Genomic DNA, 15,016 nt, shown 5'->3' with positions numbered 1-15,016 from the left:
AATGTTAGTCCACTCCTCTTCAATGGCTGTATGAAGTTCAATGGCTGACTATTGGCAAGAACTTTTACACGCTGTCGTATACGCTGATCCAGAACATCCCAAACATGCTCAATGAGTGACATGTCTGGTGAGTATGCTGCCATGCAAGAACTGAGATGTTTTCAGCTTCCAGGAATTGTGTACATACCCTTGCAGCATGAGGCAGTACATTATCATACTGCAACATGATTGTGGATGAATGGCCCCACAATGGCCCATGCCAAAACCCCACTGCCACCATGGACCATTCAATTTTCAATATTGACATTAGCAAACCCCTCACCCGTACAATGCCATACACACAGTCTGCCATCTGCCCTGTACAGTGAAAACCGGGATTCATCTGTGAAGAGAACACTTCTCCTATGTTCCAGACGCTATTGAAGGTAACAATTTGCCCACTCAAGTTGGTTACGATGAACTGCAGTCAGGTGGAGACCCTGATGAGGACGAAAAGCATCAGATGAGCTTCACCGAGATGGTTTCTGACAGTTTGTGCAGAAATTCTTTGGCTATGGAAATCGATTGTTGCAGCAGCTGTCTGAGTGGCTGGTCTCAGATGATTTTGGAGGTAAAGATGCTGGATATTGAGGTCCTGGGCTGTTGTGGTTACACGTGTGGTTGTGAGGCCAGTTGGATTTACTGAAAAGAATCCTTTGACATGCCTTTGGAGACTGCTTAAGGTAGAGAAATGAATTCAATTCACAGGCAACAGCTCTGGTGGACATTCCTGCAGTCAGTATGCCAATTACATGCTCCCTCAATATTTGCAACATCTGTGGCATTGTGCTGTGTGATAAAACTGCACATTTTAGAGTGGCCTTTTTTTGTGGCCAGCCTAAGACACACCTGTGCAATATTCAAGCGGTCTAATCAGCATTTTGATATGCCACACCTGTGAGGTGGATGGATTATCTCCAAAAAAGCGAAGTGATCACTAACACAGATTTAGTCAAAATTTGTGAACAATATTTGAGAGAAAAAAAGTCACAAATTATCTAATTATATATATTTCCAAAGGCGCTATTGACATGAATATCTCACCAGATGTTGGTAACAACCCATCCAATCCACACAGGCAAAGAAATCAAACTTTAGATGTTAATACATTTAGTGATGTGTAATAATGAGAAATGACAAAGGGAAAAAGTGTTGAAGACACTTACTGAAATTTATTTAATACTTTGTGAAAAGCCTTTGTTTGTGATGACAGCTTCACAACACCTCCTGTATAGAGAAACTAGTAGTATGGAATACTCCGATGTGATTCTGACCCATTCTTCCACACACTGTTCAAATCATGGAGGTTGCATGGGCTCCTACTATGAACGCTGAGCTTTAGTTCCTTCAATAAATTTTGTATTGGATTCAGGTCAGGTGATTGGCTGGTCTATTCTGGCAGCTTTATTTTCTTTTTCTTATACCAATTGAGAGTTTTCTTTGGCTATGTGATTGAGATCATTTTCTTCCTGAAATGTCCACCCTCATTTCATCTTCATAATCCTGGTAGATGGCAGCAAATTTTTATCAAGCATGTCAGTATCATATGCTGAAAAACAGCCCCGCCACATGATATTCTCCCTCCAAACTTCACTAGTAGTGTTTTGGTATGATATGCAGTGCCTTTTGGCCGCCAAACATGATGCCTATTATGGCATCCAAAGAGTTCAATTTTGGTCCCATCTGACCAGATCGTATTGTCCCAGTATTTCACAGGATTGTCTAAATGTTTTGAGCAAACTTTAAATGCCCATGAACATGCTTTTTGTTCAGCAATAGAGTGTTACGTGCTGACCATGCATACAGTCCATTACTTATTGTGTTCTTTGAAACAACTGTAGCCGCTGTTTCCAGGTCTTTCTGTAGCTCTCCACAGGTGTTATTATATGTTTTCCACTTACAGATTATGACCTGAACAGTGCAAACTTAAAGCTTCGGTAGTTTAGAAATTCCTCTGTAAACAATGCAATGAGTATGTTTTGCAATGATAAGGTTCAGAAGGTCTTGAGACAGCTCACTGGTTTTACCAATCATGAGATCTTTTTTGTAATGCACCTTGGTAATTAGGAACATTTTTATAGGCCATAAGTTGAACCAGCTAATATTATTTTTCACTAAGTGGCAAGATTGCTATCTAATTACTGATAGATTTCAGCGGGTGTCATGACTTTCCAAAGCTTTGTGCACCTATCTTACTGCATTTGTTGAAAACTTTTTCCCTTTGTCATTTCTCATTATTAAACCTCACTAAATTTATTGACAACTATGGTTAGATTTGTTTTGCCTTTGTGGATTGGATGGGTTTTGACCGACATCTGGTGCGAAATTCATGTTAATAGCACTTTTAGAAATATGTTTACTTAGAAATACTTATTTCACCCAATTTAGGTAGACTATCTCTATATAATATAATACAAACTAATTAGTATTATTAGTAGAAGCTCTTTGCATATACGTTCAAGTGTGTTTTTAAAACATTCACAATTACAAACACAAGTGTGCAACTACATACACATGCTGTAGAGTTGCACACTTGTGTTTGTAAATGGGACTATATATATACATATATATATATATATATATATATATATATTATATATATATACATATATACATACATATATACACACATATATATATATATATATATATAAACAGATAAATTAGGAAGAGTGCAGTATATCACAAAAGTGAGTACACCCTCTCTGTAAATATTTTATTATTTTCTTGGGACACTACTGAAGAGTGACGCTTTCATACAATGTTAAGTAGTCAGTGTACAGGTTGTATAACAGTGCAAATTTGGTCATCTGTTTAAATAACGCATCACACAGCCATTAATGTCTAATCCGCCGGCAACAAAAGTCAGTACACCTCTAAGTGAAAATGGAGAAATTATGACAAATTAGCCATTTTTACTCCCTGGTGTAGGTGATTAAAGTTAAAAGGGCTCAGGTGTGAATGGGGAGCATGTATGTTAAATTTAGTGTTATTGCTCACACATTCTCTCAGACTGGTCACTGGAAGTTCAGCACGGCACCTCAAGGCAACAACGTCTCTGAGAGTCTGAAAAAAAAGAATTGTTGCTCTACATAAAGTTGGTCTAGGCTAGAAGAAAATTTCCAATATGTTGAAACTGAGCTGCAGCATGGTGGCCAATATCATACAGCAGTTTAATAAGATAGTTTCAGCTCAGAACAGAGCTCACCATGCTTGACCAAACAATTTGAGTGCACGTTCTCAGCATCATATCGAGATGTCTAACATAGATGTATGAGTGCTGCAGGCATTGCTGCAGAGGTTAAAGGGGTGTGGAGTTAGCCTGTCAGACCATACAACACACATTGCATCAAATTGGTCAACATGGTTGTCATCTGAGAAGAAAGCCTATTCTAAAGATGTTGCACAAGAAAGCCTGCAAACGGTTTGCTGAAGACAAACAGACTAAAGATATGGATTACTAAAACCATGTCCTGTGGTCTGATGAGACTAAGATAAATTTATTTGGTTCATATGGTGTCAAGTGTGTGTGGGGGCAACCAGGTGAGGAGTAAGTACAAAGACAAGTGTGTCTTGCCTACAGTCAAGTATGGTGATGGGAGTGTCATGGTTGGGGCTGCATGAGTGCTGCCGACTGTGGGAAGCTACAGTTCATTGAGGGACCATGAATGCCAACATGTACTGTGATATACTGAAACAGAGCATGATACTCTCCCTTAGGAAACTAAGCTGCAGGACAGTATTTCAACATGATAATGATCCCAAACATGCCTCCAAGATGACCACTGCCTTGCTAAAGAAGCTAAGGGTAAAGGAGCTGGACTGACCAAGAATGTCTCCAGAGCTTTAGCCTATTGAGCATCTCTGGAGCCTCCTCAAATGGAAGGTGGAGGAGTGCAAGGTCTCTAACATCCATCAGTTGCATGATGTCATCATAGAGGAGTGGAAAAGGATTCCAGTGTCTACTGTGATGATCTAGTGAACTCCATGCCCAAGAGAGTTAAGTCAGTGTTTGACATTAATGATGTCCACACAAAATATTCACATTTTGAAACTATTTGGCTATTTTCATTTAGAGGTGTACTCACTTTTGTTGCTAGTGGTTTCGACATTAACCCCTTCACGACCAAGGACGTACCGGTATGTCCTAAATCATGAAGGGGGAATCACCGCCAGCTGCTGCAGTGAGCCAATGGCGATCCCTGCACGTCAGCTGATATCAACAGCTGACGTGTGCCTCATGCCTGTTAACCCCTCAGATCGCTGTCAAAATGTGACCGCGAGATTTAAATGCCTGCATAGGGGAATGTGCCTTTCCCCGCTGCTATTGGAGCAGTTGACTCGTGTGCTATTATGACTCACTTCTTGTAACAGCCAGCAGAAAGCTGGTTATTAAAGAAGACAAACATTTCTGATGATCTGAGCTCTGCAGCTCTGATCTACAGAAATGAGTCAGCAATCAGATGACTTAGATTTACTAGTCTACTAGGGGGACTAGTAAAATAAAAAAGTAAGCAAAAAAAAGTTGTAACATTTTTTAAAAACATAAAGAAGCCTAATAGTTCAAATCACCCTCCATTTGCCCCATTGAAAATGAAAGGGTTAAAAAAAATAAAATATATACACATATTTGGTATTGCCACATTCAGAAATGCCAATCTATGAAAATATAAAATCAATTAACCTGATCGGTAAATGTCAAAAAATTGAAAACTACAAAATTTAATTTTTTGGTTGTCGCAAATTTTGCACAAAATGAAATAACAGGCGATCAAAATGTAGCATCTGTGCAAAAATGGTACCATTAAATATGCCGGCTTGAGACGCAAAAAATAAGCTGTCACTGAGCTCCATATCCTGAAAAATGTGAACACTACAGATCGCGGAAAATGTCGCAAAAAGTGCACCTTTTTTTGGACAAACTTCTGAATTTTTTAAAACCCCTTAGATAAAAGTAAACCTATACATGTTTGGTGTCGACGAACTCGTACCAACCTCAGACATCACACTGACAACTCAGTTTTACCATATAGTTAATACGGTGAATAAAATATCCCAAAAACCATCACGCCATCGTACTTTTTTTTGCAATTTTTCCACACTTGGAATTTTTGTTGTAGTTTTCCAGTACACTATATGGTAAAACTTATGTATTCCTTTAAAAGTATAAAACATTCTGCAAAAAGTAAGCCTTCATATGGCAAGATTACCGGAAAAATAAAAAAGTTACGGCTCTTGGAAGAAGGGGAGCAAAAAAAATAAATAAATGGAAAATCGCCCGTGGGTTAAGGGGCTAATGGATGTGTGCTGAGTTATTTAGAGGGCACACCAAATCTACATTGTTATACAAGCTGTACACTGACTACTTTACAATGTATCAAAGTGTCATATGTTCAGTGTTGTCCCATGAAAGATATAATAAAATATTTACACAAATACGAGGAGTGTACTCACTTTTAAGATATTATCTATCTATCTATCTATCCATATTAGTTTAGTAGGCTCTATCTACGGATTGATTACCAAACATGTTTTCTCCAAGACATCTGATTTATTTGCTTCAAACAATACAAACGTGATCTTTTTTGCAGTCTTGGGTTAAAAGCACAAATGTACAGTTTTTCTTTGGGCGTATGTATCAGATCATATAGGAGTATTACTGGGCAAACAAAACACTGAAGCACTTTGGGCTTTAGGTCAAGATATATTGTAATTTGTTTTCTGTATCACAGGTAAGTAACAGATCTCTGCAATCAGGAAGGAATTTAGATGGCCCCTCATGCTAAATATTTTTAGAATGTAAGCCTGCAAGGTCAGGGCCCTCTTCCCTCTGTACTAGTCTGTCTATTGTAACTTGTATATGTATTTTGTATGTAACCCCTTCTCATGTACAGCACAATGGAATCAATGGAGCTCTATAAATAAATAATAATAATAAATATAAAAATGTTTCGGAATGATACTATTGAATGTTTACGTACCTCCAGTTTTAACACTGATGTTATTTAGAGCTTCCGCTATGGTGTTTTCATCCATTTGTGTTAGCATGAGGACCTGTTAAGACAAAAAGGAAAAATGTATGCAGAATTATATTACAAAAACTTATGTTAGACAGTTGAAGGAAATATAAATAATCTAAATAGCTACATAGAGAATGAAAAACAATTGCTCTCCCTTAATATTACAATTTCACTAATTATTACATTGAAATACTCAAAATTTACGTGTACGCTCAATGAATACAAATGATAAAACAATATTTTTTAGAATATTTTCATCACAAAGCACTAGACTGCCCTCTACCTTCACAAAGCTGAGCTGCAGAGATTTGCCTCTGGTTACCGTAATGTATGTACACCCTTGGGTTTAGAAATTGTTTTGGATTCTTTATGTGTTTTATAAAATTAAAAATCTAGTATCTGAAATCACTGTACTGTGCACAATTCTGCTTTTATCACTGAGAAAAATACAGATTTTCACTATTGTTCTCTGATGCCGGCAAAATACTTCACACACTTCATGTTAAATTCTTGCATGACATTTGCCTATATCTGTCTTTTTTAAAACTACGTAAGTGTTAAACATTTTGCGTTAACTTTAAGTCATTGGCCAGGTCAATGATAACACATGCTGTGAAATATATAGGTTTTGTGCAAGTCTAAAGAAAGCTGAAAAAAATATCACTGTGTATAGTGTGATAATACAGCTACGTATTACTTGCTTGCTTTTTTTTCCTCTGGCTTATTGTTAACTTATTGTAAAGAGAACTGTGGAAAAATCAGGTTAGAAGATATTATTTTAGTATTAATATTTTCTTACTAATATACAGAAGGGAAATTGTGTATATTCATTTTATTTTTTTTTTAATTAATACAAGTGGATAGATAGACGAAGCCTAGCTGAAGGGAGAAGCAATGGGATATACAACAGTGTAAATATATCCTGAGTCAGGGAAAGACTCGCTTGTGAAAAGTTTTCTCTTCATTGTCTGTTGTTTAGGCACAAGTACAGTTAGGGTATATGCACACGCTGCATTTTGGGATTTGCAACAAAACAGCACCCTCTGGCAGACTTTGACAACTGTAAACACTGTGTTTGACAGGAAAAAAAAACAAACGAGGTAAAAACGCATACATTTTTGCTGCGTTTTTGGTAATGCGTTTTTTAAAGGAGAAACAAAAAATGATAGGATAGGATATTTGATATATAGCTAGAATAGATGGATAGAAAAAATAGATAGAAAGAAAGAACATATACAGTGCTGACCAAAAGTATTGGCACCCCTGCAATTCGGTCAGATAATACTCAGTTTCTTCTTGAAAATGATTGCAATCACAAATTCTTTGGTATTATTAACTTAATTTATTTTGCTTGCAATAAAATAACACAAAAGAGAATGAAACAAAAATCAAATTATTGATCATTTAACACAAAACTCCAAAAATGGGCCAGACAAAAGTATTGGCACCCTTAGCCTAATACTTGGTTGCACAACCTTTAGCCAAAATAACTGTGAACAACCGCTTCCGGTAACCATCAATGAGTTTCTTACAATGCTCTGCTGGAATTTTAGACCATTCTTCTTTGGCAAACTGCTCCAGGTCCCTGAGATTTGAAGGGTGCCTTCTCCAAACTGCCTTTTGAGATCTCTCCACAGGTGTTCTATGGGATTCAGGTCTGGACTCATTGCTGGCCACTTTAGTAGTCTCCAGTGCTTTCTCACAAACCATTTTCTAGTGCATTTTGAAGTGTGTTTTGGGTCATTGTCCTGCTGGAAGACCCATGACCTCTGAGGGAGACCCAGCTTTCTCACACTGGGCACTACCTTATGCTGCAAAATTTATTGGTAATCTTCAGAGTTCATAATGCCATGCACACGGTTAAGCAGTCCAGTTCCAGAGGCAGCAAAGCAACCCCAAAACATCAGGGAACCTCCGCCATGTTTGACTGTAGGGACCGTGTTCTTTTCTTGAATACCTCTTTTTTTTCCTGTAAACTCTATGTTGATGGCTTTTCCCAAAAAACTCTACTTTTGTCTCATCTGACCAGAGAACATTCTTCCAAAACGTTTTAGGCTTTCTCAGGTAAGTTTTGCCAAACTCCAGCCTGTCTTTTTTATGTCTCGGGGTAAGAAGTGGGGTCTTCCTGGGTATCCTACCATACAGTCCCTTTTCATTCAGACGCTGATGGATAGTACGGGTTGACACTGTTGTACTCTCGGACTGCAGGGCAGCTTGAACTTGTTTGGATGTTAGTCGAGGTTCTTTATCCACTATCCGCACAATCTTGCGCTGAAATCTCTCGTCAATTTTTCTTTTCCTTCCACATCTAGGGAGGTTAGCCACAGTGCCATGGGCTTTAAACTTCTTGATGACACTGCGCACCGTAGACACAGGAACTTTCAGGTCTTTGGAGATGGACTTGTAGCCTTGAGATTGCTCATGCTTCCTCACAATTTGGATTCTCAAGTCCTCAGACATTTCTTTGGTCTTCTTTCTTTCCTCCATGCTCAATGTGGTACACACAAGGACACAGGACAGAGGTTGAGTCAACTTTAATCCATATCAACTGGCTGCAAGTGTGATTTAGTTATTGCCAACACCTGTTAGGTGCCACAGGTAAGTTACAGGTGCTGTTAATTACACAAATTAGAGAAGCATCATATGATTTTTCAAACAGTGCCAATACTTTTGTCCACCCCCTTTTTTATGTTTGTTGTGGAATTATATCCAATTTGGCTTTATGACAATTAGTTTTATTTTTTTCATTGAAGACAAATTAAATGAAGATAATACCAAAGAATTTGTGACTGCAATCATTTTCAAGAAGAAACTGAGTATTATCTGACAGCATTGCAGGGGTGCCAATACTTTTGGCCAGCACTGTAGAATAGATAATAAGAAAGAACAGATAGGATAGAAAGAAATGACAGAATAGCTTGATAGAGGGATAGCTAGCTTGGCCAGCTGTTTTTTTTATTTTTTTTGTAAAAAAAAATGAAGTGAGGTCCTCCCTGTTTTTTATATCTAGCACAGTAATAGCAGCAGCTGCAATCTTTTTTTAAAATTATTTGATATTTATTTATTTATTTTTTTTAAAATGACGTCAGGTCCCCCCCATTTTTCTAAAACCAGCCAAGGTACAACAGACAACTGGGGGCTGATATTATTAGAGTGGGAAGGCCCATAGTTATTTGGCCCTTTGCAGCCTAACAATAGCAGCTCACAGTTGCCCCAGAAGTGGCGCATCCATAAGATGTGCCAATTCTGGCGCTGGGCTCGGCTCTTTCCGTTGCCCTGGTGTGGTGGCAATTGGGGTAATAAGGAGTTAATAACAGCCCACAGCTGCTACTAAGCCCTAGCTTAGTGATGGCAGGCATCTATGAGACACCCCCCATCACTAATCTGTAAGTGAAAGTAAATAAACACAAACCCCCAAAAAATCCTTTATTTCAAATGAAAGACAAAACAGCATCCTCTTTCACCACTTTATTAACCCTCAAACACTCCTCTAGGTTAGACGAAATCCCCATGAGGTCCCACTATGCTTTCAGCACTGCTACATCTGACGCTCACAGCGAGCGCCATAGAACATGACTTCCCGCTGTTTGCTCCCCGCAGCAACTGAAGTGAGTTGTGCTATCAGCGGTGACGGCACTCAGGTTGCCGCATCCACAGCTGGAGTTCTCTACCTGTGACAACAAATCGCCAGAGTGACTGAAGTGAACCGCGCGATCAGCGGTGCTTTCACTCAGTTGATTTCTGGTCAGCAGCTGGATTCCTCCACCTGTGACTGCAAATCAGGCCGCGACTGAAGTAAGCCGTGTGATCAGTGGTGACATCACTCAGGTGAGTCCACCTACGGCTCACTTCAGTGACAGAAGCCCTGACAGAAGCATTAGAGGCCTCCGGAGCAGTGTGGCAGCCACGCCGATAAGCGGGGAGTATGAAGTGGAGAGAGAGACAGAGATTTTCAGGGTGACCTGTGTTTTTAGTGACAAAACCGCAAGTACAACGCATGCAAAACACAAAAATTTGGTACCATTCGTTTTTCCATGCGTAAAAAGAAGTGACATGCTGCTTTTTTTGTCAAAGATTTTGACAAATATTTGACAAATAAAACGCAGACAAAAAACTGCAATGTGCACATGAAAATTCAGATAGACTTTGCTGGGGAAGCAAAAGTATGCAGTTTGTCCTTGACACAGTGCAGATTAAAAAGCGACAAAAACGCGAAAAAAAAGTTGCATGCCCAAGCAGCCTTAAAGCAATAGGCAGCAAAGATCTTAGCTATCTGGACTCACCCCATGTATGATAGGAATAAAGTTTTAGAGCTATTGTATTTGGGTGTACATAGAAACCATAGCAACATTCTGAATGCCCACCCCCCAAAAAAAAACCCAAAACTTAAATAATCAACAGGTGTTCTTAAATCCCGGCATGCATGTAGTAGTTGGAGGACAAACGTTGTCCAAGAAAGAGATTGCCCTGAAATATACTGGAGATCAAAATTAGAGAACAATACATAATTTCCTAAATATTAAGGTCATTGTGTAGTCCTATGTGATTATATCCTGACATAAGTAAACTAGCAGTATTTTAAGCTTATTTCATAAATAAATTGAATTTATTGTAAAGCACATAATAAAAATGTAAATGAGGTAAATGTAAAAGAACACTGATCAAAATTAGAGAACACTTTCAGAAACCTGCAAGTTATTGTTGTTAATCTGGCACCAGGTGCTAATTTCCCTAAGGGGTGATTCTATCAGCCATAGCAAGAGAAGTTGGTCGTTCCAAGTTTGTGATTTCAAGACTATTGCATCTTTACAGCATCACAAACTCTTTCAAGTCCCCCAAGAAGGCTGGTTTCCCTCGAAAAACAAATGCAAGAGAGGACAGGATAATGCAGAAAATCTCCAAGGGTAATCATTTCAACTCTGCAGCTGGAATTACTCACCAGTTCAGCATTGAACAGAGCAAGGATCTGTCTCGTCATAGAGTGTCACGACATTTAAGAGCATTTAGACTGAAAGCCCACTCTGCAGTGACCAAACCTGTCATTAGCAGAATGAATCAAAAGGAGCATGTTGTGTGGATAGAGGAGAAGTAGTCCACAGTTCATATTAGTGATGAAAGCTAGTTTAGTTTATTTGGGTCATATACTGTAGGAAACATTATGTTCGTTGACAAACTGGGAAAACCCTGAATCCAAAGTGTGTTAAGAAGTGATTGAAAGGTGTTGGAGAAAGTGTCATAGTTTGGGGAATGTTTTCTGCAGCAGTAGTTGGACCTCTCATACAGCTACATGGCAGAGTGAATACAAGTGTGTATGAAGACCTTCTTCAACAACATGTGGTTCCTTACTTGCCACTTGTCATTATACACCAAGCCATGATACATCCTGCCATGTGCCATAATACATTTTACCATGTGCCATAATACAAGGTTCAATGTGCCATAATAGATTGTGCCATAGCATATCGTGTCATGTGCCACTATACATCAAGCCATAATACACTGTGCCATACAATACACGGTGCCATGTGCAATAATTCATAGTGCCATGTGCCATAATACATTATGCCATGTGCCATAAAACATTTTGCCATGTAACATAATAAATCATGCCCCAATTCATGATGTCATAACAGATCATGCCATGTGCCATTACACATCAAGCCACAATACATTGTGCTGTTATACATCGTTCCATAATACATTTTGCCATGTGCTATAATACATGGTGCCATGTGCCATATTACACGGTGCTATATGCCATAATACATTGTACCATTTGTCATATACATAATGCCATAACACCTACATTGTGCTATAAAACAATGTTTCATGTGCTATAATACATGGTGCAGCTTGCCATGCCCCTCAGACAAAGTAGATAACTGGCTGTCCATCATTATTACTATGATTTATTTATAAAGGGCACTTGTTACCCAGTGGCATAACTAGAGTTCTATCGGCCCTGGTAGAAAGTTTGGTCCTGGCACCCCAGCATGTTGGTCAGATGTATGGACCATTGTAGCATTCTAAATCCTATTAAGACATACGAGTTGCCCTTCCTCCCCCTTGATTATGTAGAAATGTCCCCTATCATGTACTAATGTCCCCCATCCTGAGTTATTTCCTGGTAAATATGTCCCCCATCCTGATATATATGTACCCCATCCTGATATATATGAAGCCAACCCTGGTATATTTGTCCTTATCCTGGTATATGTCCACATCTTAGTGTTTGTCCATTTCATGGTATATGTCCACATCATGGCCCCATCCCGATATACAGTTAGGTCCAGAAATATTTGGACAGTGACACAATTTTCGCGAGTTGGGCTCTGCATGCCACCACATTGGATTTGAAATGAAACCTCTACAACATAATTCAAGTGCAGATTGTAACGTTTAATTTGAAGGTTTGAACAAAAATATCTGATAGAAATTGTAGGAATTGTACACATTTCTTTACAAACACTCCACATTTTAGGAGGTCAAAAGTAATTGGACAAATAAACCAAACCCAAACAAAATATTTTTATTTTCAATATTTTGTTGCAAATCCTTTGGAGGCAATCACTGCCTTAAGTCTGGAACCCATGGACATCACCAAACGCTGGGTTTCCTCCTTCTTAATGCTTTGTCAGGCCTTTACAGCCGCAGCCTTCAGGTCTTGCTTGTTTGTGGGTCTTTCTGTCTTAAGTCTGGATTTGAGCAAGTGAAATGCATGCTCAATTGGGTTAAGATCTGGTGATTGACTTGGCCATTGCAGAATGTTCCACTTTTTTGCACTCATGAACTCCTGGGTAGCTTTGGCTGTATGCTTGGGGTCATTGTCCATCTGTACTATGAAGCGCCGTCTGATCAACTTTGCGGCATTTGGCTGAATCTGGGCAGAAAGTATATCCCGGTACACTTCAGAATTCATCCGGCTACTCTTGTCTGCTGTTATGTCATCAATAAACACAAGTGACCCAGTGCCATTGAAAGCCATGCATGCCCATGCCATCACGTTGCCTCCACCATGTTTTACAGAGGATGTGGTGTGCCTTGGATCATGTGCCGTTCCCTTTCTTCTCCAAACTTTTTTCTTCCCATCATTCTGGTACAGGTTGATCTTTGTCTCATCTGTCCATAGAATACTTTTCCAGAACTGAGCTGGCTTCATGAGGTGTTTTTCAGCAAATTTAACTCTGGCCTGTCTATTTTTGGAATTGATGAATGGTTTGCATCTAGATGTGAACCCTTTGTATTTACTTTCATGGAGTCTTCTCTTTACTGTTGACTTAGAGACAGATACACCTACTTCACTGAGAGTGTTCTGGACTTCAGTTGATGTTGTGAACAGGTTCTTCTTCACCAAAGAAAGTATGCGGCGATCATCCACCACTGTTGTCATCCGTGGACACCCAGGCCTTTTTGAGTTCCCAAGCTCACCAGTCAATTCCTTTTTTCTCAGAATGTACCCGACTGTTGATTTTGCTACTCCAAGCATGTCTGCTATCTCTCTGATGGATTTTTTTTTTTTTTTAGCCTCAGGATGTTCTGCTTCACCTCAATTGAGAATTCCTTAGACCACATGTTGTCTGGTCACAGCAACAGCTTCCAAATGCAAAACCACACACCTGTAATCAACCACAGACCTTTTAACTACTTCATTGATTACAGGTTAACAAGGGAGACGCCTTCAGAGTTAATTGCAGCCCTTAGAGTCCCTTGTCCAATTACTTTTGGTCCCTTTAAAAAGAGGAGGCTATGCATTACAGAGCTATGATTCCTAAACCCTTTCTCCGATTTGGATGTGAAAACTCTCATATTGCAGCTGGGAGTGTGCACTTTCAGCCCATATTATATATATAATTGTATTTCTGAACATGTTTTTGTAAACAGCTAAAATAACAAAACTTGTGTCACTGTCCAAATATTTCTGGACCTAACTGTATGTCCCAATCATGGCCCCATCCTGGTATATGTCTCATTGTAAACACATTTGCAGTGACATCAGCTCTATTGTGCTGCCCCTCCTGCCCACAGCTGCCTTTAAGTGGTTTCCTTCTTAATCAATTTGCACCAATATTACTCCTTCAAGTCCTTCAATAAGGCTGTCATTTAAAACGTTTGTCTTAGGCTAGTTTCACACTTGCGTTGTGCGGCATCCGTCGCATTGCGTTGTGTGACGGATGTAACAGATGCGTTGCATATTGTGGCAAAACTGATGTGATGGATACTGCAAAACAACGGAATCCGTTGTAGCTTTTTTTTCAACAATTACTCAACTGAGCATGCGCAGTTGTGTAAAAATGGATGCGTCACAGGAATCCGTCAAATGCCGGATTCCGCCACCATAGGCTTACATTATAAAAATGACGGATGCCAACGGAATCCAGCACATTGCGTTTTTTTGATGCTCAGGGAAGCGCAGAAAAACGCTACATGCTGCGTTCATTCCACCCGGCGGATGCAACGCAGCGTCGGCCGGCGGATGCAGTGCAGGACCATCAGTCGCAATGCGTCGTCCATACAAGTCTATGGGAAGCAGTGGAATCCGTTGACGGATTCCGCTGTTTTCCAGAATGGCGGATTGCGACTGAAGGAAAAAAACGCAAGTGTAAAACTAGCCTTAAAGGCTTTGTTCAGTCTTCTTCTAAAAGTCTGCAATCACTCTGAGTGTAGATTTTTTAATCCTTGTAGTTTACGCACTTCTCTTATCGGTAATGCTGGAGACTTGGGACAATCGGTGATACATACTCTATAATGATTCAGAAATGTGAAGTCACAGAGTGACTGCAGACTTATCAGAAGACCTGAAACCCCTTTAATGAATCAGTAACCACATGTGAGCTGGAAGTCTCTTTACAATTTAAGCCTATGGAGCCTTGGTCCAATGCTTTCTAGCCTCACATTTTAAAAGCAACTTGCAAGTCAGACAAAAGATTATTAGGTAATAATTGATACACTTGCGCAGA

At 39.4% G+C, this 15,016-nt stretch overlaps 1 protein-coding gene across 1 annotated transcript in view; it reads right to left on the bottom strand.

Annotated features, from left to right (window-relative positions):
• Nucleotides 1-15,016, bottom strand: part of SHOC1 (shortage in chiasmata 1) — a 525,180-nt gene that overhangs the window by 140,701 nt on the left and 369,463 nt on the right. Inside the window, exon 18 of the mRNA XM_075348066.1 lies at nt 6,021-6,093. Coding sequence (XP_075204181.1) covers nt 6,021-6,093 — 73 coding nt within the window. The remainder of the gene's footprint in view (nt 1-6,020; nt 6,094-15,016) is intronic.

The sequence above is a fragment of the Anomaloglossus baeobatrachus genome, chromosome 1, assembly GCF_048569485.1.
Source record: "Anomaloglossus baeobatrachus isolate aAnoBae1 chromosome 1, aAnoBae1.hap1, whole genome shotgun sequence".
NCBI classification, from domain to species: Eukaryota; Metazoa; Chordata; class Amphibia; order Anura; family Aromobatidae; genus Anomaloglossus; species Anomaloglossus baeobatrachus.
Note: the sequence above shows the minus strand (reverse complement) of the source record. Positions and strands in the feature narration are given on the sequence as shown.